This window comes from Erinaceus europaeus, chromosome 15 (assembly GCF_950295315.1).
Source record: "Erinaceus europaeus chromosome 15, mEriEur2.1, whole genome shotgun sequence".
Taxonomy (NCBI): Eukaryota; Metazoa; Chordata; class Mammalia; order Eulipotyphla; family Erinaceidae; genus Erinaceus; species Erinaceus europaeus.
The window spans coordinates 50,504,873-50,531,893 of NC_080176.1; the positions used below are offsets into that span (position 1 = coordinate 50,504,873).

Genomic DNA, 27,021 nt, shown 5'->3' on the forward strand with positions numbered 1-27,021 from the left:
ACAGGACTTGCTAACATTCCTAAGGCCTCAGAGGCCCCAAGTTCAATAACACTGCCATGTCCTAGAACTGAGTGGTACTCTGGTTGGACTCTCAGTAAAGTAACTTTCCCTCCCCTTTTATTTGAGAGGACAGAGAGAAATTGAGAGGGGAAGGAGAATGAAAGAGAAAGAAAAACCTGCAGATACTTTTACCACTTGTAAAGCTTCATACACCCCCTTCCCACCATGGCATTATTGTTATCACACTATATTTATTTATTTATTTTAACCAGAGCACTGCTCAGCTCTGGTGTATGGTGGTGCGGAGGATTGAACCTAGGACTTTGGAGCCTCAGGCACTAGAGTCTCTGCGTAGCCACTATGCTATTCACCCTGCCCACAATTTTTTTTTTTTTAATTAAATTACAACTGTAGTCCCAAAGATGCGTCATAGGATGAACGACTTTGAGAAGAATGAAGTAGTAAGAGATGACAGGCAGTGGAACACCTAATAGACCACAGATATCATACACCTGGTCCCGAGTTCAAGCCCCTGGTCCCCACCTGAAGGGGAGGGAAGCTTCTTGACCAGTGGAGCAGTGCTGCAGGTATTTCTCATCCCTTCTTTTTTTCTTGCCATCTGTTTTTTTTTCTCAGTCTTTATCAGAAAAGGAAAAAAAAGGAAAAATTTTAAAAATAAAATAATACACCAGACTAATAGTTATAAGAAGAAAAAAAATATATCAGTGGAGGCAGAAAAAGTGCTTGACAAAATTCAGCTGTTGCTTATGATAATAATAGAAGGGAACTTCCTCTCAAAGCAATCAAAAGCATATATCATAAAATCTAGAGTTTTAAAATAACCAATAAAAACCTACAGTTCACTTTACACCCAAATCCAAAACACTGATAGTAGCAAAGTGCTGGTGAAGATAAGGAACCTCATGAACTCTCATTCTTTGCTGGTGGAAACACCAAGTTTTCAGACCATGTTGAAAGACAGTTTGACACTTTCTTACAAATCTGAACATACTCCTACCATACCAATAAGTTATCATGTTCCTTGTATTTAGCCAAGGTGTACAAAAATCAATGTCTACATAATAGCCAGCACACTGGTATTTATAACATCTTTCTTCATAATTGCCAAACCTCAAAATAACCCAGATGTCCATAGCTGAGATCAGTTCTGAGTTATGGATACATAAATCCTGGTACATTCAGACAATGAAATATTTTAATCTAAAAAGAATTGACCCACCAAGCCATAAAAGTATGTGGTGAAATCCTAAATACGTCCTAAGTGAAAGAAGTCAATCTAAAAATAAAAAGCAAAAACTACATGATTACAACTACATGACTTCCTGGAAAAAAATTAAACTATGGAGGATAGAAAGATTAGTAGTCAAGAGTTGGGAAAGGAAGGAGAGATGAACAGGCAGAGCACAGAGAATGTTTTTTAATGGTGAAGATACTCAGAACGACACCATAGTGATAGGTACATTTACTCAGATCCACAGAATATAAAAATCATGAGTAGGCCCTTAGACAATGATTCTGATATACAACTGTAAGTACATTCTAGTGAGTGGTGCTGACAGCAGGGGAGTGTGCTTGTGTAATGGCAGGAGACACATGGGAAACCTCTAGACCTCCCTCTCAAATTTTGTTTGTAACAGAAGGGAACTTCCTCAAAGCAACTTCCAAAAGCATATATCAAAAAACCTAGAGTTTTAAAATAACCAATCAAACCCTAAACAGGTTTAGAAACTAAAACTATTCTAAAAATAGTTTTGACCAAACCAAACCTGTTAGTATAATAACTCATTATAAAAGACTGAATACCTTTCCCCTTTAACTGGAAATAAAGAATTCTTTTTTTTTTCTTTTCGTTCTTTCTTTTTTTTAAGATACAGAAAAGGCAGAGAGAGAGAGAGAAATGGAAAGAGAGAGGCCACGATACTGAATTGTCCTGTGCACTGGGGACGGGGCTTGAATCTAGGTCACACACATGGCAAAGCAGCACATTATCCAAGTGAGTTATTTAGCCAGCCCTGAAAATTCCACTCTTTCCATTCTTGTGCGACATATAAGTTCTAGCCAGAACAATAAGGCAAGAAAATTAAATAAAAATAATAAAGACTGGATATTAAGGAAAGTAAAACCTTTTCCTACTTACAGATAACAATGGTTATCAACATAGAAAAATCCCCTTACATGTCATGGACTAGAACTGAATTATATATGACCATCCCTAATTGTCAGGGAACCAAGTGAGTAACCAGCAAAAAGAAGGAAAATGGTTGTGGATGGCCTAGCTCATTCTCTCTGGTTAGACACATTATTATTGCCTCCTCCAACATAAAAACATTGGGTATTTGCTAGGAGGAAGGGAGAGTGTATTATGAAGGAAGTTAACACTGCCTGTCAGTTGGGTTTTCAGTCACCTGCAATCTCAAGACTCTTGGTGCAGTGTACTTAGTAGCTATAATGGAATCTTTAAGCAGTATGTTTTCAGTGCCCAGAGGGAGATACTTTTGAGGTGAGGAGGACTGAGAGTTCCAAAATAATGGCTAACTAGAAGCCTAGAAATGATTATACTCAGATGAAATCTGATGGCACCAAATCTGAAGATCTGTGCTTTCCTTCCAGTGTGAAAACTTTTCCACCGTCACTTCCTCCACTTTAGGCCACTTCCCTTCATGGGTCAACATGTCGCCTCACTTAGGTGCCCCAGCTGATACTCTGTTTTCTACTATAGCAATTCTCCCCTGCCTTGTAGATACTTGTTTATCTTCTTCTTGAGATGCAAGAAGGATTCTGGGGATCCTTAACATGTGTAGCACACAGTGTTAAGAGCACGTGCAAAGCGCAAGGACTGGCTTGAGGATAACAGTTCGAGCCCCTGGCTCCCTACCTGCAGGGGAGTCGCTTCACAGGCGGTGAAGCAGGTCTGTAGGTGTCTATCTTTCTCTCCCACTCTCTATCTCCCCTCCTCTCTCCATTTCTCTCTGTCCTATCCAACAATGATGACATCAAAAACAATAACAATAACTACAACTACAACAACAACAACAACAAAAACCAAGGGCAACAAAAGGGAATAAATAAATAAATAAATATTAAAGAAAAAAAAGGATTCCTGATGCAGAGAGATTGTTCATATACTAAGCCCCAGCACCACTTAGGAGCACCACAGATAGTGCCAGGAGAGTTCCCTGAATGGTGGAGCAGTGCTGTAATGTCTTTTATTCTCTTTCTGTTCTCTCTGTTGCACCTACCCCCCTACCCAAAGCAGTGAAAAACTGTGCAAAGGAATCTCCTCAGTGATCATATATATGCAAGGCCCTGGATTCATTTCCCAGTGCTTCATTAAAAAATTCATCAAACTTAAACTAAAAGGTGGGAGTGATCTTTTTAGTCATCTTTAGTTTTCTGGAACCTAGGCAGTATCTGAGTGTGTAGGGAACGTGCTTATCTTCTGTTTCATTCCAATTTTAGTACATGTGTTGCTGAAGTGAGCACTGCCTGTTATTTTTTTAAAAAAACATCAATTAAAGAAAAAAAAAACATCAATTAATGGCTGAGATGCTTTCAGGACAAAGCTGAAGGAATTGTCTGGTAAAAAAAAATAATAAAAGCACTTTTTAAGATTTAAATAGATCATTACTTACACAGGAGGTAAAAGCAGAAGCCAAAGGTACCAGCTTCCCGTGAGCTTTTTGTCTCTCACACTAAAAGGATGACATCAAAACAAAGGAGCCAGATGCCTACACCATGAGTTGTGGGAAGCCTTGTTGCTGAGGAACTAATGCCATGCTGCATCTGAGCCTTTTTATAGTCTGCAGCTGAACACTTGGGGATGGGGCAGAAAGCTTCACCACAGTCTAGGAAACAACAGGAAAGTGTCTCCCAACAGCCTCCTTGGGAGACAAGAAATGGAATGGCCAATGCCCTTAGAGTAGCTTTTCATAAGCCTTCCATGTCCTCACATTTTGAGAGAATTACAAGATGTCCAAGATTTAGCTGAAGTCGGGGCTGTGTAGATGTGTCTGAGGTTTTCTGGTGCTGGGACGGGGTTAGTCCCTACACACAGGTTGCCCAGAGGAACAAGACCATCTGTCTTGACTCTTTTTCATTGTTGCTGTCACCAGGGCTTTGCTGCTCCTGACCAACTTTTTCAGATACAGAGGGAAAAACTCCACAGCACCAAAGTTTTTCCCAGTGTGGTGGGGACTAGGCTTGAACCTGAACTGTGAGCATGGCAAGGTAGATACTCTGCCAGGTGAACTGTCTTGCTGGCATCTGACCAGCTCTCTTAAGATAGTGACAAAGGGGAACATTTAGGAAAGAGCTCATAAGTGGGGTTCAGAAAATAGTGTTTTGACGAGTGTGTTCATCACTGTGCCCCTGAGAGAGTGGCTTCCATCTACTGTCTCCCTTTTTAATTTTTAAATTTTAATTTCTGTTTTGGTGGTATGAATTGAGCCCACACACCATCCATGCTCTTTAAAAAGAGTATAAACAATAAAACAGAATCCCCAACAAAAGTATATATTTTAAAAATATTTTTCACTTTTTTATGGTGAAAAGACAGGAGTTTATTACACTAGTGGGCAAGAGAACTGAATCTCTTCAGAAAAGTTTCTCTGCCCTGAACAAAGGAATAGCACAGGTTTAAATAGCATTTTTCAACAGGTTACATTTTCATTCCAAAGGAGCATAAAAAGATGAAAGAACTTTTTTTTTAATTTCACCCAAACATTTCTGGATTTTGTTGTCTACTTCCCACCCAACCCCAAGTTAATTAGATGCAAAAACTCTTACAGTAAGACAAAATAAAATAATGCCTGAAACTAGCCTTTAGGGTCACAAAAAAGAGAAAGATTGGAAAGAGTAATCAAGCAAGCTGGTGGCAGTAGCCAAGCAGGGGAATAAAAAAACTGGATTTGTCTGGGGTCGGGCTGTCGCACAGTGGGTTAAGCAAAAGTGCAGGGACCTGCGTAAGAATCCCGGTTCCAGCCCCTGGCTCCCCACCTGCAGGGGAGTCGCTTCACAGGCTGTGAAGCAGGTGTGCAGGTGTCTGTCTTTCTCTCCCCCTCTCTGTCTTCCCCCTCCTCTCTCTATTTCTCCCTCTGTCCTGTCCAACAACGAACAACATCAACAATGGTAATAATAATTACCACAACGAGGCTACAACAACAAGGGCAACAAAAGGGGAAAAATGGCCTCCAGGAGCACTGGATTCATGGTGCAGGCACCTAGCCCAGCAATAACCCTGGAGGAAAAAAAAAACAAACTGGATTTGTGAAGCCTCCTAATTGACAAGAGAAAGAAGAGGCATCAAAATTAGCAAGGGCTCTGAGGAGACAAAGTTTCAGTCAAAGTGTAGACAGAGCTATACCATCAGCTGTTGGCTTGTCTGCACCTTCATTTATTAATCCAGTAGAAGCTGAAGGTACTTTGCAAAATACACCTACCCGAAAGAGGCAAAAAGGCAAAGCTCAGGGATCTTGAAATGCTTCTGGAAGGCCAGGCTGCACTTCCAACACAGACGTTGAATAACAGGCTCTTTCTGTGTGGTTTCTGAAGCCTACCATATGACCTAGCAAAGGCAGCAATGTGACAAGCTCACAATTCATTCGTTTATTCGACAAACATTCACTGAATTCTCTGTGTACCCGGCAGTCATCCGGTGATCATTCTAGGACTAGGTGGGGGATCCTGTGCTGAATAAAACTTAAGTCCTTGCCCCTGTGTGACTTAGCAAAACAAGACAGGAAATAGGGAAAGGAATAAATGAGATCACTTCTACTAGTGCAGGTGAGGCTTCATGGAGGAAAAACGGTCAATACAGCTGAAAATGCTGCACCACAATGAACCTAATAGCCAGGTCAGAGAAGGGAACAGATGACAGATGACCCTGCAGGACAATGGAAGGAACTTTTATGTCCCAGCTAAGGCAGTGGAGGCCTTTACATAGGCCAATGAAACGGAGTGATTTTCTTTCTCCTCTTTCTTGTTTAGATTTATCTGTTACATATGCGACTTTCATATGACACAGAGTGGAGGAGAAAGTACTGCAAATTGGAGGCGGGCCGGGTGGTGTTCAAGGACCGTGCAAGAATCCCGTGCAAGAGTCCCTGCTCCCCACCTACAGGGGGGAAGGGGTGGCTTCAAAAGTAGAGACCATCTGCAGCTGTCTCTCTTTCTCCCTCTCTATATCCCCTTCCTCTCAACCTCCCCTTCCTCTCTTAATTTCTCTCTGTCCTATCCAATAAAATGAGGGGAGAAAAATAGCCTCCAGGAGCAGTGGATTCCTATGCCGGCACCGGCACCGAGGCCCAGCGATAACCCTCGAGGCAAAAAAAAAAAAGAAAAAAAAAAAGCCAAAGCACCACCCGGATGCTTTGCAGCGCTGAGGACTGAACCTGGAAGCTCAGGCATGCAAGTTCGATGCTCCACTAGTGGAACCATTTCTCTTACAGTTTCAAATGACCACTCTCGCAACTGTTTTACAGGATAAAGATGCATTCTGCAAATTCACTGTAAGCCCACTGCCAAAGCTCTTGGTTTAAAAAAACAAAACTCTTGTTTCTCTGATTAATTCTCTAATTAATTGGTCGCAATTAACCTCTGTGGCACAGCTGACGCCCTGATAAAAGTCCAATCTCGCTTCCCACTTACTAGATATGAGCTCTTGCCAAGTCATCTGTGTCTCAACGATCTCATCTCTGAAATGCGGATAGCGTTGTAATAACAACAGCAATAATAACGATGATGAAAAGCACAGACAGCACTTGGCACCAAGGATAAACGTTCACACCTACTTGCTTTCTAACTTCTCGTGAGCATTTAGTCAAGATCGCATGAGACCAAGCATGTGACAGGGCTTGTGAGACCGTCAAGAACTAGGAGGATGGCGGGGTTCTTGCTGTTCCTTGTCTTGGAAGCGAAAACCACCCGTCCCCAGCGATCCGAGAGGGGCTCCCCGCCAAGCACAGACTGAAAGCGGTCATTGTGGCGGCCGCCCTGCCCCCGCCGGGAGCGCGTCTCCAAGGCAACGCGGGGCTTCGGCTCTCCCCGCCTCCGGGGGCCGCAGACCGGAAGCAGCCCGCGCTGGGGGCTCTGGGAAACGGCTTGTGAGCGGCGTTTCGGCGTCTGCTGTGCACAGCGGAACGGCCGCGGTGCTGGAGCCCAAGGTTTGCGCCAGAGTGGGGAGGGGGCCGTGAGGAGGACGTTGGGCTCGGGGCTGCAGAGCGCTTGACAGGAGCCGGCGAAGAAGCCTAGCGGGGCCTTCCTCGGCTTCCCGGGGGGGGGGGCGGTGTGTGGCGGGGGCAGGGGGGACAGGCCATGGTGTCCGCGGCCAGCGTAGGGGGGGACGGGGAAGACGAGACGGAAGGCCGGCCAGGCCGTCGGCACGCTAGGAGAGCTGGCCAGCCCCAGTGTCCTCTGCGACCCTCGCCCTCCCCCTCCCCCATCAGCCGGTTTTGTTCTATTTGGAGGCCCTGGCGTCTCGCGGAGGCTTCTGGGACTCGTCTGGCGGAGGTGGGAGAGGGCGGACCGCGCGCGTGGGGATGCCGGGACTTGTAGTTCTGCTGGCCGTGGGCGGAAGTGCCTCGGCTGGGACTCGGGTGTCGGTGGACTTTGGTCTCCTGGAATCTGCTCTGGCTAGGTCCCGGAAGAGGGGCCAGAGGACACTGAGCTGGGGGTGGGGTGGGGTGTGGTGGGGCGAAGATCCCCCTTTCACAAGGTTCAGGGTCCCAACTGCAGAATCTCGGGACAGCCATCCTGGGAGTCTCTGTCATGCCCCACGAGCAGGGTTCCCTGGAGTAGTGAGAAGGGAAGAGAAGTGGAGGTGGGGGGGGGGGGCGTCCCTGAAATGGACCAGAGCAAACTCAAGCAAAGTCGCTATTCATTCGCCAGAGAACTTAAACTTGGTCTCCTAGCCTTCGTCTTGATAGACTTGCAGAAAACCTTTTAGTAAATTTGCACAATTTGGACCCTTACTATAAGTAGTCCCTTGTGACTCATTCCTAATGTGGCATGAACAGTGCCATGGGCATGACTGTGCAATACTAAGACCGGGATCAAAGATGGCACAAGATTTTCCCGGAGGCTTGGAAAACTTGAGTCATGCAATGTAAGGATAAGAATTGGGTGGTGTACAAAGTTGAGGTGGTTTGCAAGAGCTCTTTCCCTTTGTGGAGTTTTTAAATGTGATTCACATATAGCTGAGTATTAAGTAACTGAATTGGTGGTTGCATTGCTTGGCACCGAGCGGCTGTTATATTTATATATATTATATATATTTATATATATTATCTTTATTTACTTATTGGAGAGAGAGAGACTTGCAGCCCTGAATCACTCCTCGTGAAGCTTTCCCCCTGCAGGGGAGGACCAGGGGCTTGAACCTGCATCGGTGCGCACTGTAGTGTGAGTGCTTAACCAGATGCACCACAGCTTGGTTCTAACCAGTGGATTTTTTTTTAAATGTGCATTTTAGCTCCAGGAACTTCTAAAACATTTTAAAATATGACTAAGCAGTAGTCTGTTTTTGAGCTGACACAGGTTTTCGAGAACACCAGTCTTGTATTGCAAATAATGTATTCCAGTGTTGCATGCCTTGAAAAGACACTGAGGCAGGGTTGGCTCTTAGCTGACTTCTTTTGATTCTTGAAATAGGGTTTGTTGATTTTTTTAGATTGGCATTCTTTTTCCTAAAAGGGTCAGAGAGCACATTTTGCTAGCCGATAGGCTTTGTTGCAACTACTCGGCTCCTTGTCAGCATGAATTGTGAACAAGTCATTAATTTTTTTAGAACTTATATTTAATTTCATATCACTTTCACATAGCATCAGGCTTTTTTTTTTTTCAGCCATGTAAAATGTGAAATTTTTTAGTATGAGGTTTGTACAAAGACAGGCAGCTTGCCAGAGTTGGTGGTAATGATATAGCTTGCCATTTTCTGGTGTGGGTTATTGACTAGAACATTTTTAACCCCGTGAAAGAACAAGTAGTTTTGCTATCGGTATATGTCAAAAATTTGGGGGTATTTGATCTTGGTGTGTGTTTATGTTTCAGGGGTATCTAAAGAGAAAGAGGTCTTTCCCTGAGGTCTGTCCCCTGCCTTGATTTCCTCTCCTTGGAGTATCATACATCAGAATGTCTGCACAGTCAGTGGAAGAAGATTCAATACTTATTATCCCAACTCCAGATGAAGAGGAAAAAATTCTGAGAGTAAAGTTGGAAGAGGACCCTGATGTTGAAGAGGGATCAAGTATCCCCTGGAATCACCTCCCTGAACCAGAGGTTTTCCGACAGCGATTCAGGCAGTTTGGATACCAGGACTCACCAGGGCCCCGTGAAGCTGTGAGCCAGCTTCGAGAACTTTGTCGTCTGTGGCTCAGACCAGAGACACACACAAAAGAACAAATCTTGGAGCTGGTAGTGCTGGAGCAGTTTGTTGCCATCCTACCCAAGGAGCTGCAGACGTGGGTTCGAGAGCATCATCCAGAGAATGGAGAGGAGGCAGTGACAGTCCTAGAGGACTTAGAGAGTGAACTCGATGACCCTGGGCAGCCGGTGAGCCTGCTGGTATCACTTTTCTGAGCCAGAAGCAGTAGGCAAAGTTATGAATTAATTCCACTCAACTAAGTTCTTGTACTTAATGCCACCCCCTCATCCTCACTGTTGTCCATTATCTGTGCTTTTGGTTGTTATTGTTGTGATTTTGCCACCTCTACCTCTGTGCATATGTGTTTTATATGATTTTTTATTATGTATATTTAATTCTGATTCCTATGTTCCTTTTTTTAAAAATTTTTTATATTTATTTATTTTCCCTTTTGTTGCCTTTGTTGTTGTAGTTATTATTGTCGTTGTTACTGATGTCGTCGTTAGGACAGAGAGAAATGGAGAGAGGAGGGGAAAGACGGGTGAGAGAAAGATAGGCACCTGCATACCTGCTTCACCCCCTGTGAAGTGACCCCCCCTGTAGGTGGGAAGCTGGGAGCTCAAACGGGGATCCTTAAGCTGGTCCTTCCGCTTCGCTCCACGTGCGCTTAATCTGCTGCGCTACCGCCCAACTCTATGTTCCTTCTTAACTGAACCAAGTCTTATTATTTCCAGGTTTCTCTCCGCCGACGAAAACGGGAAGTTTTAGTAGAGGAGATAGTCTCTCAGGAAGAAACTCCGGAGTTACCAAATTCTGAGCTTGATGCAGTGGAAAACCAGCTCAAGTGGGCATCCTGGGAACTGCATTCACTCAGGCACTGTGGTGAGGATCAGAGCCCTGTTGGGTAGGAATTGAGAGGATGGGTCTTTTGTCTAGAACTCTGCTTGTTCTGTCGCAGGAGAGAGAGTTGCTCACCTTAACCTGATATCCCAGACATACTAGGTCTGAGACACAGAATCTTGAGTTGTTTTTTCATAAGTAGTTTGCTGAGCTCAGATCTTTTATTTATGAGCACCACCACCCCTTTTTTCTAATATTTATATTATTACGATAGAGATAGAAACGGGGTGGGGGGAGAAAGAGAGGCACCTGCATCCTGCTTCACTGCTTGTGAAACTCCCCACCAGAGCCTCAAACCTGAATTCTCATAATGGTAACTTGTGTATTTTACCAGTTTCTCCACTGCCAAGCCACTGGATAGGAAGTTTTTCCCCTGCCTGAATTTTAGGACAATTTTAAACCATCTTTAAATAGCTTCATTTGGGGAGTTTAATCTTTTTTTTTTTTTCTCCTCCTTCTACTTCTTCTTCTTTTTTTTTCATTATGAACTTTATTCTTTTTTTTCTTTTTAATTTAAGTAAGGATTAATTAACAAAACCATAGGGTAGGAGGGGTACAACTCCACACAATTCCCACCGCCCAATCTCCATAACACACCCCCTCCCCTGATAGCTTTCCCATTCTCTAGCCCTCTGGGAGCATGGACCCAGGGTCATTGTGGGTTGCAGAAGGTGGAAGGTCTGGCTTCTGTAATTGCTTCCCCGCTGAATATGGGCGTTGACTGGTCGGTCCATATGGGGAGTTTAATCTTTATAAGACTAGAAAACTAAATTCTTCGTTTGCCATCTGCCCTACCTTAACTTTCACATTTATTTACTTTTCCCCTCCAGCCCTTCAGTCTCTTTATAAGCCTTCCTTCTTGATTTTTTTCCTTTCTTAATCATTTCTGATAGACTTGCTCATATTTACCCCTTTCCTAAAAGTAGCTGCTACTCATCCTGTAGACATTGTATTCACTCTGCAAGATTTGAAATTTCAGAAAAGTCACTTTTATTTACTTGCTTGGTTTTTACCAGAGCACTGCTCAGCTCTGGCTTATGGTGGTGCTGGGAATTAAACCTGGGACTTTGGAGTTTCTAGTATGAAAGTCTTTGTGCATAACCATTGTGCTTTCTCTCTGGCCCAGAAAAGTAATTTTTTCTTAACATTTTCTTTTCTTTTCTTTTGCCTCCAGGGTTATTGCTGGGGCTCAGTGCCTACACCTCAAATCCACTGGTCCTGGAGGCCATTTCCCCCCATTTTGTTGCCCTTGTCCTTGTTGTTATAGCTGCTGTTGTTGTTGTATAGGACAGAGAAAAATTGAGAGAAGAGGAGAGAGAAAGATAGATACTTGTAGACCTGCTTCACTGCTTGCAGAGTGACCCCCCCACTTGCAGGTGGGGAGCTGGGGGCTCAAACCAGGATCCTTACACCAGTCCTTGCACTTTGCACCATGTGCGCTACCGCCCAGCCTCCAGAAAAGTAATTTTTGCATAACCATTAGGCTGTCTCTCCATCCCAGAAAAGTAATTTTGAAATGAGACTTGTTCATACTTTTTTGCCTACAGGTGACTTTAGTATATCATGCTGATAATTCAGGGTTTTCTCTCACTAGATATATCTGATACTTGAAAATAATTACTCCTTGTGGTCCGTGAGGTAGTGCAGTGGATAAAGCATGAGGTCCTGAGTCGATTCCTGGCAACAGATGTACCAGTGTAATGTCTTTCTCTCCTATCTTTCTCATCAGTCAATAAGTTTAAAATAGAAAAGAATGAGCTCTCTTAAGTAGCAGGACACACAGTAAATACAACTTTTTACAGGAAAAATACTCATTTACTAAGAGCATTTGGGGGGCAGGGGTAGATAGCATAATGGTTATACAAAAAGAGACTCTCCTGCTTGAGGCTCTGAAGTCCCAGGTTCAGTCCCCTACACCACCATGAACCAGAGCTGCTCAGTGCTCTGGAAAAAACAAAACTAAGAGCATATTGGATTTGACGTTTTAGTGTTTACGCATAAGCACAGGATGTATCTCTAACTTAGCTTTAGCCCCTTCTAGTCAGGAGTTTTCTGAGGTTTTTTTTATCTCATTTTGGCTGTGACCTGATCTTAAGTCTTGTTTCAATTTTTTTTTTTCTGACTTTGTTACTCCATTGTTTCATTGTAGTTTATCTTTTTCAAAGCAAAAATATATTATGATAGCCAGGTTTTTAAAAAAATGACCAGGTTTTTAAAAAAATCTTTTTATTTATTATTGGATAGAACTTGAGAGTGGAGAGAGAGAAACAGACACTTGCAGCCCTGCTTTACCACCCGTGAAGCTTTCCCCCTGTAGGTGGGGATCAGGTGCTTAAACCAGGGTCCTTGTGCACTGTAATGTGTGCACTTAACCAGGTGCACCTCTGTCTGGCCTTGCCAGTTTTTTTTCTTACAAAGTTTCATATCTTGCTGTATCATCACTTTGTCTCTATAAACAATTTTAGAATCTGCTTTTTCTAGCCTTCCTTTTCTGATCACTTTACTTATATTTGAGATGGGGGAGACTGAGAAAGAGAAAAACAAACAAAACCCCACGATACTAAAGCTTCCTTCAAAGCAGTGGGAACTGGGCTTGAACCTGAATCATGCATAGGGCAAAATTCACACTATTCAAGTGAGCTAGTTTGCTGGCCTCACTTTTGTTCAGATACAGTTTAATTTTTCATTATGTTATTATTCAGCCTATAGTCAGTGTTTTCTCCTTTGGATACCAGGCAACCTTAACATTAGTTTTCAGAGTACTCTGTAGCTGTATACAGACTATTCATTGAATTTTTTTTTTTTCTGCGCTCAGGAGGTAGCTCACCTGGTAGACTGCACACTTTACAGGTGTAAGGACCACCAGCACTTCCTGAGAGCACCATGTACAGCACGGGGGAAGTTCCAGAATGTGGTGCTTCTCATTCTCTGTCACTCTTGCTGTCTATCTGAAGTTGAGGGAGTAGAGAGAGGAGTCTGCTGAGGAACACTGGAATCATGCAAGGCCCCCACAGGCAAAGAAAAGAACCCCCCCCTTTAAAACAATTTTGTATTAGTGATTTAATACTGATTTATAGAATTGTAAGATAACTCCACACCTTTCCCATCAACAGAGTTCTGTGTCCCCATTCCCTCCATTGGAAACTATATTAGTTCTCCCAACATCACAGATAGGAATTGACAGTTTTTCTATAACTATATATATATTTTATATTTGTCCATTTTTCCTACAGTCCTATCTTCTCTTCCTTTCTAAATCACACCTACTACTTTTGAGTGTCCTATCTCTCCCTCCCCCCAACCCCCTTCCTGGGTCTTGATGAAATTGGAGTTTAGATCCCTCTGGTCATCTTCCTCTATCATTTCTCCCCTGCTGGGAGTATGGACCAGAATTCTTTATGGGGTGCAGAAAGTGGGAGTTCTGGCTTCTGTAATTGCGTCTCTGTTGGACATGGGCCTTGGCAGGTCAATCCATACCCCCAGCCTGTTTCTGTCTTTCCCTAGTGGGCCCTCTCCTCTTTTTTCTCCATCAGGTTCTTTTCTCCGTGAATATAAAATGAGTGATAATGCCATTTTCTGTTTATTTCAGATGATGAAGCTAGGACTGAAAATGGAACTCTAGCTCCAACGCAGGAGATCCCTTTGGCAGTAGAATCTCATGAAGTTCCTGGAACTCTGAATATAGATGTTCCTCAGATTTTTAAATACGGAGAAACCTGTTTTCCCAAGGGCAGATTTGAAAGAAAGAGAAATCCCTCTCGAAAGAAACAACATATATGTGATGAATGTGGAAAACACTTCAGTCAGGGCTCAGCCCTGATTCTTCATCAAAGAATCCACAGTGGGGAGAAACCGTATGGATGTGTTGAATGTGGGAAAGCATTCAGCAGAAGTTCCATTCTTGTGCAGCATCAGAGAGTCCATACTGGAGAAAAACCTTACAAATGTCTTGAATGTGGAAAAGCCTTTAGCCAGAATTCTGGGCTCATTAACCATCAGAGAATCCATACTGGGGAGAAACCTTATGAATGCGTTCAGTGTGGGAAATCCTATAGTCAAAGCTCAAATCTTTTTAGACATCAACGAAGACACAATGCAGAAAAACTTCTGAATGTTGTGAAAGTCTAGGAGGTTTTTGTTTTGTTTTGGTTTATAAATCAGCACTCAGGTCTTTTCTTCAGAAATGAAGATAAAATTAAAAATTATTCATAATAGTTTTATTTCCCTATAGACTGCTAGAAAATCTAGGAAATGTGGAAAAGTTACCATCCACTATTACTTTTTCTTGAGAGAAATGGTGTCATACCTACCTGGAAACTAAAATTTTAAACTTATTCAGGTGTTAATACCTAAAGCTCCCATGTGATGTTTATATTCTTGCTATTTGTTCCAGATAATGAACTATCTTATTCTTTGTCCCATTCTTAAAAGTTACCTTTGTAGACCAATACACTATTTCTGTGTTGCTCACTGACATGTTCTTGTCAAGGATACATTCCCTTTTACACTAGAAATTACAAAGTCAGAAAAATAAGACTCGTTTTAAAATGTACCCTTCTGTTCCCTTTTACCAAGTTTGAACACACACATTTCAGAAAATGGAAGATAAATGTTGTCTAAAAGCTCAACTAAGAAGTGGTATTGATTAAATATCAGAAAATGAGTGGGGTGCCCAGATCGGGGAAGATAAGCAAGTCTTTGTCCCAGAATTGAAACTTACCTGGTGTGATTTTCTGCCTCCAGAAAACTCGAACTTAGTGCATCCTCTCTGCAATTTGAAGGAATCTCACAGCTGAAAATATTCTCCCCAGCACTATTAGAAATTGAACAGCCAAAACAACCATAAAACAAACTAGAAGTATGACACAAGGGAAAAATTGTAGTGAATAGCACTCATGAAAGGCAAATGCAGACCTACGAGTAATGGTCTATCTTGGCTTTCCAAAAAGACTTGAAGGTCTAATTTATTGTTATTTGCCTTAATTTTTGTTAAGGACAAAAAACATTCCTGATAGGTGAGCAGCAAGTATCAGGTTTGTTATTTGATTCCTTTGGTACAAAAGGGATGAACAGCAGGCTAGCAAAGCAGTCGTGCATTGATTATTAATATTTTCTCACGACAAAGACACTGTGCTAGGTACTGTAACTACTATAAGTAGGTAGGTATTTCTTCCACTGTAAGTCATTGGAGGTGTGGTACAAAACTGTTCGCACGTGTTAGGCTTTTCCTGTATCTAAGCCGTCCTGGGTGAGGTCACCTCTGAGGTTCTCTGACCAGGGTGTTCTGTTCCGGGGAAAGAAAGACTCAGTTTAAAGAGCTAGCCAGCCAGGCTCACATTGCTCAGAGTTGAATCCAAGATGTCCTTTCTCTTAACCACATTTTGGAGGTTTGTGAGTCTATAAAAACTAACCAACTTTTAGTAGCGTTGAGGTTATACTTATATGTTGAGTTGAATGGACTGTTCTATTTTAAAAATAACTAGGTTATTAACTAGTTTATTAACTATCAGGATTAATTGAACTATTTCTTTTTTAATTTTCAGTCTTTTTTTAAATGTATAAAAGTAATACATTGTAGTAGTAGGATTATATACTCCTTGGCTGAGAATCCCAGGTACTGTGGTTCTAATATTTAGTGGAAAACTCTGGAAGTTAAAATGCAGAACATGAGAAAAAGCTTTTTTTTATACTGGGCATTGTATGAAAAATGACCCATGTATATACACATTATTTCATAGTTCCAGAGATTGTGGTGACATCAGGTGCTTGGATCAAATTTAAAAAATGGAAGGTGAGATTTGCATGAGCCTTTTAAAAGGTGCAGTAATAAATGCAAAGCCAGCTGGTAAAGTAAGGCAGGATGGAGCTTGTTTATAGATTTCTGATAACAATTCTAAGAAATGTGCTTTATAGATTAAGATTTATTGAAGTATAAATATGTAGTAATGTTATAATGTATTTTAAGTTATACAAGAATATGTAGGGACTTTCATTTGGGTCTTTTTCTCTTTGTGGCTGAGAGACACAACTCAGTGTCCAATAAAGCTATAAACTCCTCCACTCTAAAGTAAAATAATCCTGGGTTGATTGGATTATTTATAACAGTCTTCTTTCCCAAGTAGGTTTTGAGGCGGCATATTTGAAATTGTGCTGATAGATTGTATCAGAGTAGGTGGTAAAGCTAATCTCTTTGTGGCTGGAAGTCTATACTTTTTAAGATCTTGCATCTTCCCTGTCTACAGAGAAACTTCCCCTCTGCTTGATTTGTTAAAAATGCCAAAGATGTTTGGTATGATGTCAGAGCTTAGAGCAAGTAGTACTAGAGTTGGCTGTATGTGTTTATCTTAGTCCGCTCTAATACTTGTGCGTTGTTTAGAAAGGATTCCAAAGTTAAAGCACAGCATTGTGGGGAAAGTGAGCCAGACCCAGAAAATCTGGATAATGGTATACAGGAAGAAGTAGTGTACTAGCTTAGTTTGACTCAGTCCCCACTTAGCATACTGGTTTAAAATAACTCCTGTGACTTATTTCACTGAGATTCATTTTATCCACATACATAATCATAGCAGTGGGGATGGGTAGCTGGCTAGCTGGCCTCTGAAGTAATCTGAGTGTCAGGCCTCAGACTAGCAAAGTAGTAATCATCATAAATTGCATGCACACTGCTGATACCTGCCCAGCAGCCACTGGGTTTTGTTCATTACGACTACATTTTCACTTGATTTCCTTGGAGACTAGGCTCTCCCCACATTTGCAGCCAGTTAGTTGGTTCTTGATCATTTAACAGTATGTCTGTCATTTATATAAGTTGAAGAGGTTATCTATACTAAAGTAATCTGCATGTCAGACATTGGATTATACCTCTCCCACTTAGATTTGTAGACTAGGAAGTAAGATTCAGAGATTGTGTGACTTGCATGTGGCCAATTAGAAGACTCAACCAGTTCTGTGAAATCCAGAGGTATATATTTTTTTCACTATTCCATGAGTGATGGCTGTTAAATCTTGATCAGTAAATTTTATGCTTTTATCTTTTGTGGTTAACAAATGTGAAAGCCATTGTCCATGCTTGTTTGAATTTTGTACTGTCAGTACAGAAGTATAAAATGAAAAAGGACATTCCTTCTCACAGTCTTAAGTGATAATTATTTGATTTGTATTCTTTCAGACTTAGGCATATACATATTTAAGCAAAAAATGTGTTAATAGCTAACACTTGCAGTCACTGTATCCGGGCACTGTTTGAAGCGCTTTACCGTGGCTTAACTTTTCATTCTCACAGAGATCATATGAGGTAGGTACATAGCCCTGTTTTACATGTGCTACACTGAAACTTTATTCCCCCTTCAGTGTTGACATTGTTTTTCATCGGTTTCCTATTCCATTGCATGAATATACTGTTGTTTATTTGACCAGCTCCTTGTTGATAGCTGATTTGGGTCACTCAGTTTTACTCTATAGAGAGATTATAGCTGGCATTCTAGTACATAGAATTTGCTGTGCTTTGTGGGTATTTTTGTAGGATAACTAACTGGAAGCAGATTTATTGGGTCAGAGAAGGAGCACATTTAACATTATGAGAAACACCATCAGAAATATCATACCGATATACAACTCTATCAATAGTTTTAAGAGTGTTTGCCCTCACTCACAACCCTGAGTCCTGAAATATTTTTACCAATCTGATGTGCAAGTGTATCTTTGTTTGATACTAATAAGAAGCATCTTTTCATGTGTTTTACCATTAGCACCTGCTGTTTGTGAGCTTCTACTTTTACACTGTACAAAACTCGAGTGATGCACAAGTATGATGGTAAAGAGAAGCCCTTTTCTCCACTACCTTCACTTCCATTCTTTGTGCCTGTAGGCTACTTCCTGTACATCCTTCTTGTGCCCTTTGTGCATCTCTCGGTGTGCTGTGCATACATGTATAAATGTAATTGTATGTGTTACAGTTTCCTTTTGTTTGTTTTGTCATGCTGCCAGGGTTTTCATGCCTGCATGATTCCCCTGCTTCAGGCAACTTTTTTTTTTTTTTTCTTTAATAAGGAAGGTAAGGACGAAGGAAGGTGAGAACGCCAAAAGAAATTCCACAACACTTACATTGCTACTGCAGGTGCTCCCATGTGGTGGCCAGAGACTTGAAGCTAGGTCCTAGAGTGTGATGGAGTGTGCAGTCTGCTAGGTAATCCAGCTCATGGCACTCTACAGCTTCCTTTTTGTTTATTTATTTATTTATTTTGTCTTAAAAACTATGCTGAAAGTCTTTACATTTCTTGAATGGTAGAATGGAATTCAGTACCATGAAAATGCCATTATTTATTTGCTTGCTTTCCCTTGCTGTTGGTATTGCCAAAGCAAACATCTTTCTTCATGTCTTTGTTCTGGTTGTTAGTACTTCCTTAGGATGGAGCTGTAAGTGGACTGATGAGTCAAAGGGTGTGCTGTCTGGTAAACCCACCTTAACTTGCGTCATAGCTTTATTTTCACCAACTATACAGAAAGTGCTTACCTTCCCTTGACAATTTTTTTTTTTTTAATCTGATGGGCAAGAAAAGAATCCTTTTGCATTTCCCTGGTTAATGGTGAAGTTAAGGTCATTGTCATGTCTATTGGCCATATATTGTTTTGCCATGGGTTGTTCATATCTATTGGGTTCTGTGTGGATATATGTTTGTTTGTTAAGCATCTCTTTTCTGGTCTTCTGGTAACAGCCCTTATTTATTGTGAGAACCCATTCCTTGTGGAGGTGAGTGCATAACCAGGCCTGGCCTTCTTGAGTCTCACAGCCCCTTAGCCACAGTGATTAAAAATAAAGAATGGGCATGTAACTCAAGCCAGGCTAACTAGAGCCTTCCACAGGACTTCTGCTGGAACTCTTGAAAAGAAGGCTCTGTGGAGATACCAGGAAATAAGGACTGTAAGCCTGAATTTGTGTTTTGTGGAGAAAGCCTACCTGAGGAGAAACTTAGATGCTAGCAGAAAGGAAAGAGAACTAAGTTGAGATGTCACTTTTCTGGAGGCCCTAGATCCAGCTGTGCCTAAAGCCTGCCCTACCTCTGGACTTTAAAGATTTGTGAGCCAATAAAGTCCCTTTCTTGTTTAAGATAATTGAATTGGGTTTCTGTCCTAATTAATATAGCTTGTTTGTATTTTCTTATTGATTTGTAGAAAGCCTTTGTAATTTCAAATTCTAGACTGATAACTTTATGAACTATATAGAGGTTAATAAAATTAGCATGGCCTTCCATAATTTGGCTTCTGTCAACTGCCATTTTTGTTACTCTACCCTGTATATCACACACTTCACACACACTATACACCAACAGTAATTAGGCAGTGGTGTTGGGAATATCTGGGTGAGAAGGTTTTTACAAAATGACATCTTGGATAGTGATCTTCCTGTACTTCATTCAGATTCACTAGTTTGAGACCTAAATGAGGGGGTCACTGCCGAGTGGTGCTGCACACCTCTGGCCTTGCTCTTGGGCATTCCCCTCCAGCACTCGGTGTATTTGACCACTGGAGTGCCTCCCCCTGACCTCCATGCCCTCTCCTACCCCCACCCCGAGGTTCTCTCGGACTCACATTTCAGTCTCAGGTCTGTGGACTTGAGGTTGCTCAGGTCCAAGACTGTCTGATGTTTATACCTACTCTCTCAGTGGAATCACATGGGTGGTTACCAAAAAAAGCATATTGGATCTTAAATGATAAGTGGTGAGAGGGAAATAAATTGAGGTGGTACTGCAATCAGGTTGTTCAAAGGAAGATTCCTCAGGTTTGTTTTTGTTTTAGAAGGTGAGAAACAAGAAACTGTTGACAATGCTCATGAAGCTTCCTCCCTGTAAGCACTCCTGGCTTGAAGCCAGACAGCTTGTACTGTCTGCTGAATGAACCTGAGGTGGACTTAACTGCCATCTAATGGGTAGAGACCCAAAATCATGCTAATCGTCTGACCGCATCACAGCTATGGAGCAAATATCAGTAGTGCTTAGACTGAGAAACTAGATAGAGTAGTGGGAGGGTCTTGCCTCCTTAGCGGGGGAAAGTTGAGCCCTTGACTAAATACTGCCTAAAAGACAAAACCTAAAAGGGTCTGAAACTACCCAAGTAGTTTAAAGACACTGTTGTTAAAATTCGTAGGCTCTTGCTGGCCGGGCTTGCTTCACGGCGGGTAACAGAGACGCAGAGACAACGGCTGGGCAGGGAAGCTGTATTTCTTTATTCAGGAACAACGATTCATAAACTAAGACAAACTAATCACCAAACAGAACTCTGCTGTCTCTTTGTGGCGGCACAAGCACTCTCTCTTACTCTCCAACTCAGGAACCCTCCAACTCTGGAACTCTGAAACTCTTCAACTGTGGAACTCTCTTACTCTCCAACTCAGGAACCCTCCAACTCTGGAACTCTGAAACTCTTCAACTGTGGAACTCTCTCTTACTCTGTAACTCTCAAAATCTGGAACTCAGGAACCCTGGAACTCTGGCAGGGTTCCTAGGGGCGGGGCCAAGCGGGCCGCGAAAACTAACTGGACTGATCTAATTCTCTTGGTGGGGGAGGGCTAGAACAAACCAATGTAAAGCATACAACAAGACACCTTAGGCAAAGTTTAAGAAAACAAGGATAAGTTGTAGAGAGTAGTCTCTTTTTTTAACTTTATTGGGATTAATGGTTTATAGTTGACAATTAAATAGTTTGCACTTGTATAACATTTCTTAGTTTTCCACATAATTCATCTCCCTCTAGTTCCCCTGACATGTTCAGGACCATCTCCAAACATTAACTTTTAGTCTTCCTCAGCTTAGAAAGTGGTTGCTGAGAGCAATAGCCTCCCTGCTGCCCTCTTGGTCTGAACCAGTTCTCAGCACACCAGTCAGATCATGCGTCACATTCTCACTTCGCTCCTCAGAATCCTGTCTTATTTTGCTTTGGTTTTATTTCCATCAGGCTTATCATGATCATGCCTACACAATTCCACTGCTTGTGGCACCATTTTTTCCCTTTAGATAAAGGGAGAGAAGAGACACCACAACACTGCTCTAACACTCATGGAGCTTCCCCTCTGCTGGTGGACCCACGTGGTGATGTAGAACTGGGCTCCAGTCTGGGCCCTTGTGCATAACATGCACTCTTTCAACTTGTTCAGATAGAAAGAGGTGATGGGAAAAACATAGCATTGATACTCCCATTGAGCAGTGGGAGCCAGGCTTGAACTTGGGGATGGAACTGGAAGTCTGAGGCATACAAGTCAATGCCTTACCAGTTTGAGCCATTTCAACCACAAATGACTTGTATTTATTATTATTATTATTATTATTATTTTACCTGTAATTAATGCCTCAAATTAACAGTGCAGTAAACTAAGAGCATATTTATAATAAGCATGAAGTGAAAGGTTGTGTGTGTGTGTGACAGAGACAGACAGACACACAGGTCTCACCACTCTGGGGTAACTTAGATAAAGGCTAGCGACAATTAGAGGAAAACACAGCAAGGAAGCTTTCCCCGGGTGTGATGGGGATTGGATTTAAATCTTCCCAGCTGAGGTATTTTGCTGGCCTTAAAAGTTGTAATTTGGTTCTTGGACTCCACCACTCAAGGCTGACTTGCTCAGAGAGAGACATAGAGGGTGTGTGTATGTAAGAGCACACGAGAGAGCATGCACATGCTCCCGTGGGTTCAGGATCGGGGATTCGGGGAGGCTGGGGACACAATCAGCACTGAAGCTTCCTAAATGCAGTGGGTGTTGGGCTGAAACCTGGGTTTCTCACATGACAGAGCAGCTCACTACCCAAATGAGTTGGATTTGGCTTTTCATTTCATTTTATTTTTTCAGTTCCTGGGAGTCAAGGAGGTGATAAAACAGTTGGAGCACATACCTTCCACACATGAAGTGCTGGCTTTGATCCTCAGCATCACATGAGAGCACCAAGAACAAAGACAGGGAGTCGGGCAGTAGCTCAGTGGGTTAAGTGCACACGGCACAAAGCTCAAGGACCGGCGTAAGGGTCTGGGTTCGAGCCCCTGGCTCCCCACCTGCAGGGGAGTCGCTTCACAGGTGGTGAAGCAGGTCTGCAGGTGTCTATCTCTTTCCCTCTCTGTCTTCCCCTCCTCTCTCCATTTCTCTGTCCTATCCAACAACGAAGACAGACAACAACAATAATTACAACAATAAAGCAACAAGGGCAACAAAAGGAAATAAATAAAAATTAAAAGAACAGACAAATTCTATGGGTGATGGAGCAGTGCTTTGATTTCTTCTTCCACTTTTTCTCTCACCCCTCTCATAAAGATGTGAAGTTAAAATAATGGTAGTAAGCCCAGCTCAGCAATAGAGCACATGTGTAAATACTCAATCCCCAGGACTGCATTTTTTTTTTAAAGATAATTTTCACTTAGAGAATTTTCTGCCAAGGACTGGGAGACATGTCATCTGATGGTGTATGGACCTTACCGGGCCTAAATGCCCACGTGCAAACCCCAGAACTACACAGGGATCTCTCCCTATCTTCCCTTCCCCTCCCTCTCAATCTTGCTCTGTCTCCAATAATAAATAAATAATAAGTGATTGAGAGGGGAGGAGGAGATAGAGAGGGAAAGACAGAGACATCTGCAGTCCTGCTTCACCACTCATGAAGCTTTCCCCTATCGGTGGGGACCAGGGGCTTGAACCCAGGTCCTTGCACACTGTAATGTCTTTTAACCAGGTGCACTACTGCCTGACCCCAATAAATAATATTTTTAAAAAAACTTTTAAAAACTTTATTTAAAAATACTATTTTACAAAAGCAGGGAGTCAGGTGGTAGCGTAGCAGATTAAGCACAGGTGGCGCAAAGTGCAAGGACCAGCGTAAGGATCCTGGTTCGAGCCGCCGGCTCCCCACCTGCAGGGGAGTCGCTTCACAGGCAGTGAAACAGGTCTGCAGGTGCCTGTCTTTCTTTCCTCCTCTCTGTCTTCCCCTCCTCTCTCCATTTATCTCTGTCCTATCCAACAATGACATCAATAATAACTACAGCAATAAAATAACAAGGACAACAAAAAGGAATACATAAGTAAACATAAAAAATTTAAAAAACAGGAAGGCTGGTCTTCCTACAGCAATTAGCTGACCCCTGGCTTAGAGATACTTTCCTTTTCCCCCTCAAACATGACTTTCAGAGATGAGATGATCCCATTCCTGCAGCTGCCAGTTGAGAAATTTCACTGGCTGTGTATAACTTGTTGTATTATTGAATAGGTAGACTAAATGAAACCATGAGAAAACATTTCAACAAAACCATGTTCATATAAAAATGACAGATTGCCTAGAGAAGTGGAACATAGTGATAGGTACACATTTAGTCATTTTGTAGATAGTGGGATTCTTTTTTTTAAATTTTTCTTAAATAGTTTTATTTGCTTATTTTGGATAGAGACAGAAATTGAGAGGGAAGGAGGGAGAGGAAGAGAGACACACCTGTAGCCCTGTTACACCACTTGTGAAGCTTTACTCCTGCAGGTGGGGACCATGGGCTTGAAACCTGGGTCCTGTTGCACTGTAAAATGTGTGCACTCCACCAGGTGTGCCACCACCCGACCCTTTAGCACTGCATAAAATAGCAGAGAATTCTTTTCTCTCACAATGAAACAGTTTTTAAATAAAAATTTAAATGGAAAAAAAAGACCAGGCCCAGTGCTAGATGGAGTACAGGCATTTCATGTATGGGACATTAACTTGACCCACTTCATGGTGCCTTCACTTCTCTTACTCTCTCTCTTTCACAGATACACAGTAAAAACTTAAAATATGCTGTTGAGGGGCTTAGTGGTGACACACTTGGTTGAGTGCACAATGTGCAAGGGCACAGGCTCACGCCTCCAGTCCCCACCATCAGGGGGGTGTGGTGCTGCAGGTGTCTTTCTCCCTCTCTCTCCCTTCCCTCTCAACTTCTCTCTGTCTCTATCCAATAAACAATAATAAGTTATTTAAAATATGTTGTTGATTTATCATTAGAGAAGTGCAAATTAAAACTACACTGAGGTTTCACTTTACACCTATGAGAATGATTTATATCAACAAAACAAGAAATGACAGGTGTTAGCAAGGTTGTGGAGAATAAGGGACTCTGTTAACACTGTTAGTGGAAATGCAGACTGGTGCAGCCACTTTGGAAGACTGGACAGAGAGTTGTTAAATAAAAACAGAACTACCAGGCAGGGGAAATAGCATAATGGTTATGCAAACAGACTGTCATGCCTGAGGCTCCTAAGTCCCAGGTTCAATCCCCTGCACCACCATAAGCCAGAGCTGAGCAGTGCGCTAGTGTTTCTCTCTGTGTGTGTCTCTCTATCTGAATCTCTCTCAAAAATAAAATAAAAACAAAACAGAACTACCTTATGATTGAGCAATACTCTTGGGCATTAAACCAAAGGGCATGTAAACACTAATTCAAAGGGACATATGCACCCCATATAGTTCATAGTGGTATTATTCACAATAGCTAAAAAGTGGAAGCAGCCTAAATGCCCAATGGCAGATGACTGGCTAAAGAAGTTATGAGATATTTACTCCATGGAATACTACTCTGCAATCAAAAAGATGATATTGCCATCTTTGAGACAAAATAGAGCTGGAGGTGACTGTGCTTAGTGGAATAAAGAGATGTAAGACAACTCTACTATATGGTTTCAGTCATGTGGAATCTAGAGAATTGATACATATGAACTTGCAACAAAGAAACACCCCCAGAAATAAAAGTCTCTAAGACTTTGTGAGAACTATGGTAGTTATCTTTGGGAGGTGGGAGGGTGAGGATACAGAACTTTGTTGTGATTGTAGTGTGGAACTATAACCTATGCTCTAACAGTCTCGGAAATCATTATTAATCATGAGTAAAAAATGACCCAAAATACACTGTTGTTTGCTAATATTTTGTTGAGGATATTTTTTATGTGATGCCAGGGCCTTGTGCATGCATGACATCACTGCTCAGCAACCTTCCTGGACCAATTTTCTCATTCTTCTCTCTGAGAGACAAAGGATAGAGAAGGAGAGATACCATGGCACTGTTCCATCATCCATGGAGTTCCTAGGATGCACTGTGGTGACCCCATGTTGTGCCTGAACTTAAACCTAGGGTGTTGGGTCCAGGTGGTGGCGCACCTGGTTGAACACACATGTTACAGTGCGCAAGTACCCAGGTTCAAGCCCCCAGACCCCACTTGCAGGGGGAAAGTTTCACAAGTGGTGAAGCAGTGTTGCCAGGTGTCTTTCTGTCTCTCTCCCTCTTTATTATCCCCTTCCCTCTCAATTTCTGACTGTCTCTATCCAACAAATAAAGATTAAAAATAAAAATAATTTAAAAACCCTTGGGTGTTACACATGCTCAGGCCCCTGTTTTACTGAGTAGGCTATCTCCCAGTGCCCTTGAGTCAGTATTTCCGGGATATGTTGATCTGTAGGGTTTGTTTTGTTTTGTTTTGTTTTTGTCTTCAGGGTTATCGCTGGGGCTTGGTGCTGGCTTTATGAATTCACTGCTCCTGTGGCCATTGTTTCCATTTTTATTGGTTAGGACAGAGAGAAATTGAGAGAGGAGGGAAAGGTAAAGGGGGAGGAACAGACGGATGGATGGTGCACACCTGGTTAAGCGCACTTAGTACTAAGCACATAGTACTAAGTGCATGGACCCGTGCAAGAATCTGGGTTTGAGCCCCTGCTCCCCATCTGCGGGGGGGGGGGGGGGAGTTTCACAGTCAGCAAAGCAGAGCTGCAGGTGTCTTTCTCTCCCTCTCTATCTCCCCCTCCTCTCTCAGTCTCTCTGTCCTAGCCAATAAAATGGAATCCATCAGGAGCACAAGTGCTTCACCACTTGTGAAGTGTCCTCCCTGCAGGTGGGGAGCCTGGGCTCGAACCTAGATTCTTATGCTCAGTACTATGTGCGCTTAATTGGGTGTACCACCACACGTTCCCCTAGGGTTTTTTTTTTCTGTGATGTCTTTAATTAAAGAAAATATATATATAAGCCAGAAGATATCTCACCTGGTGGGGCATGTGCCTTTGCATGTGTGGGGCTTTGATTCAAAACCCTGGTCTCCATGGGAATGATACAATACTATAAGTTTTAATTCTGTAAGAAAAAGAAAAAAAGTAGGAGTGGAGAACACTACTCTGTCACATGCAGAGTGGGGGGTCGAATCCAGGTCCTCCTACACTCAAGACAGCTGAGCCACTCCCCAGTCTTCTGGTGCTGTCTTTGACTCTGGTACTAGAATAATACTGGCCTCATAGCATGATTGTGGATGTTTTCCTTCTTCGGTATTTAGGAGGAGCTGGAGGATTGGGGATACTTCTTTAAATGCTTGATAATTCACCATATGGTCCTGGACTACTTTTTTGATTGCTCCCCCCCCCTTTTTTTCTGAGTCAGTCACTTGCCAGTTATAGGTCTATTCTGATTGGTTTTTGCTTTTAATGTTGACAGTTTCTAGCTGATAGGTCTTATGATTCTAGATATTTGTCCATATCATCTAGGTGATCCAGTTTGTTGATGTACAGTTATTCTTCACCCCTTGCAATTTTTTAAATAATATATTCAGTAATGTGACTTTTGTCATGTCTGACTTTAATTATTTTGATAATTTTGGTTTTGAAAATAACACTCGGGGGGCTAGGCTGTAGTGCACCTAGTTAAGTACACATTATCATGAGTGAGGACCTAGTTCCAAATCCCTGGTCTACACCTGCAAGGGAGATGCATCA

General features: G+C 42.2%; 1 protein-coding gene across 2 annotated transcripts; it reads left to right on the forward strand.

Annotated features, from left to right (window-relative positions):
- The first annotated feature begins 7,045 nt into the window (after nucleotides 1–7,045).
- On the forward strand, nucleotides 7,046–19,530 carry ZNF24 (zinc finger protein 24). Of its 2 annotated transcripts, none has more exons than XM_060173737.1 (4): nucleotides 7,046–7,181; nucleotides 9,067–9,567; nucleotides 10,114–10,261; nucleotides 13,869–19,530. In XM_060173737.1, exons 2-4 carry the CDS (start codon nucleotides 9,148–9,150, stop codon nucleotides 14,405–14,407), a joined length of 1,107 nt encoding a protein of 368 aa, XP_060029720.1. In that variant the 5' UTR covers nucleotides 7,046–7,181; nucleotides 9,067–9,147; the 3' UTR covers nucleotides 14,408–19,530. The 2 variants fall into 2 exon arrangements, with proteins under 2 accessions (XP_060029720.1, XP_060029721.1); XM_060173738.1 differs by lacking the exon at nucleotides 7,046–7,181 and adding an exon at nucleotides 7,734–8,122.
- The last annotated feature ends 7,491 nt before the right edge of the window (nucleotides 19,531–27,021 follow it).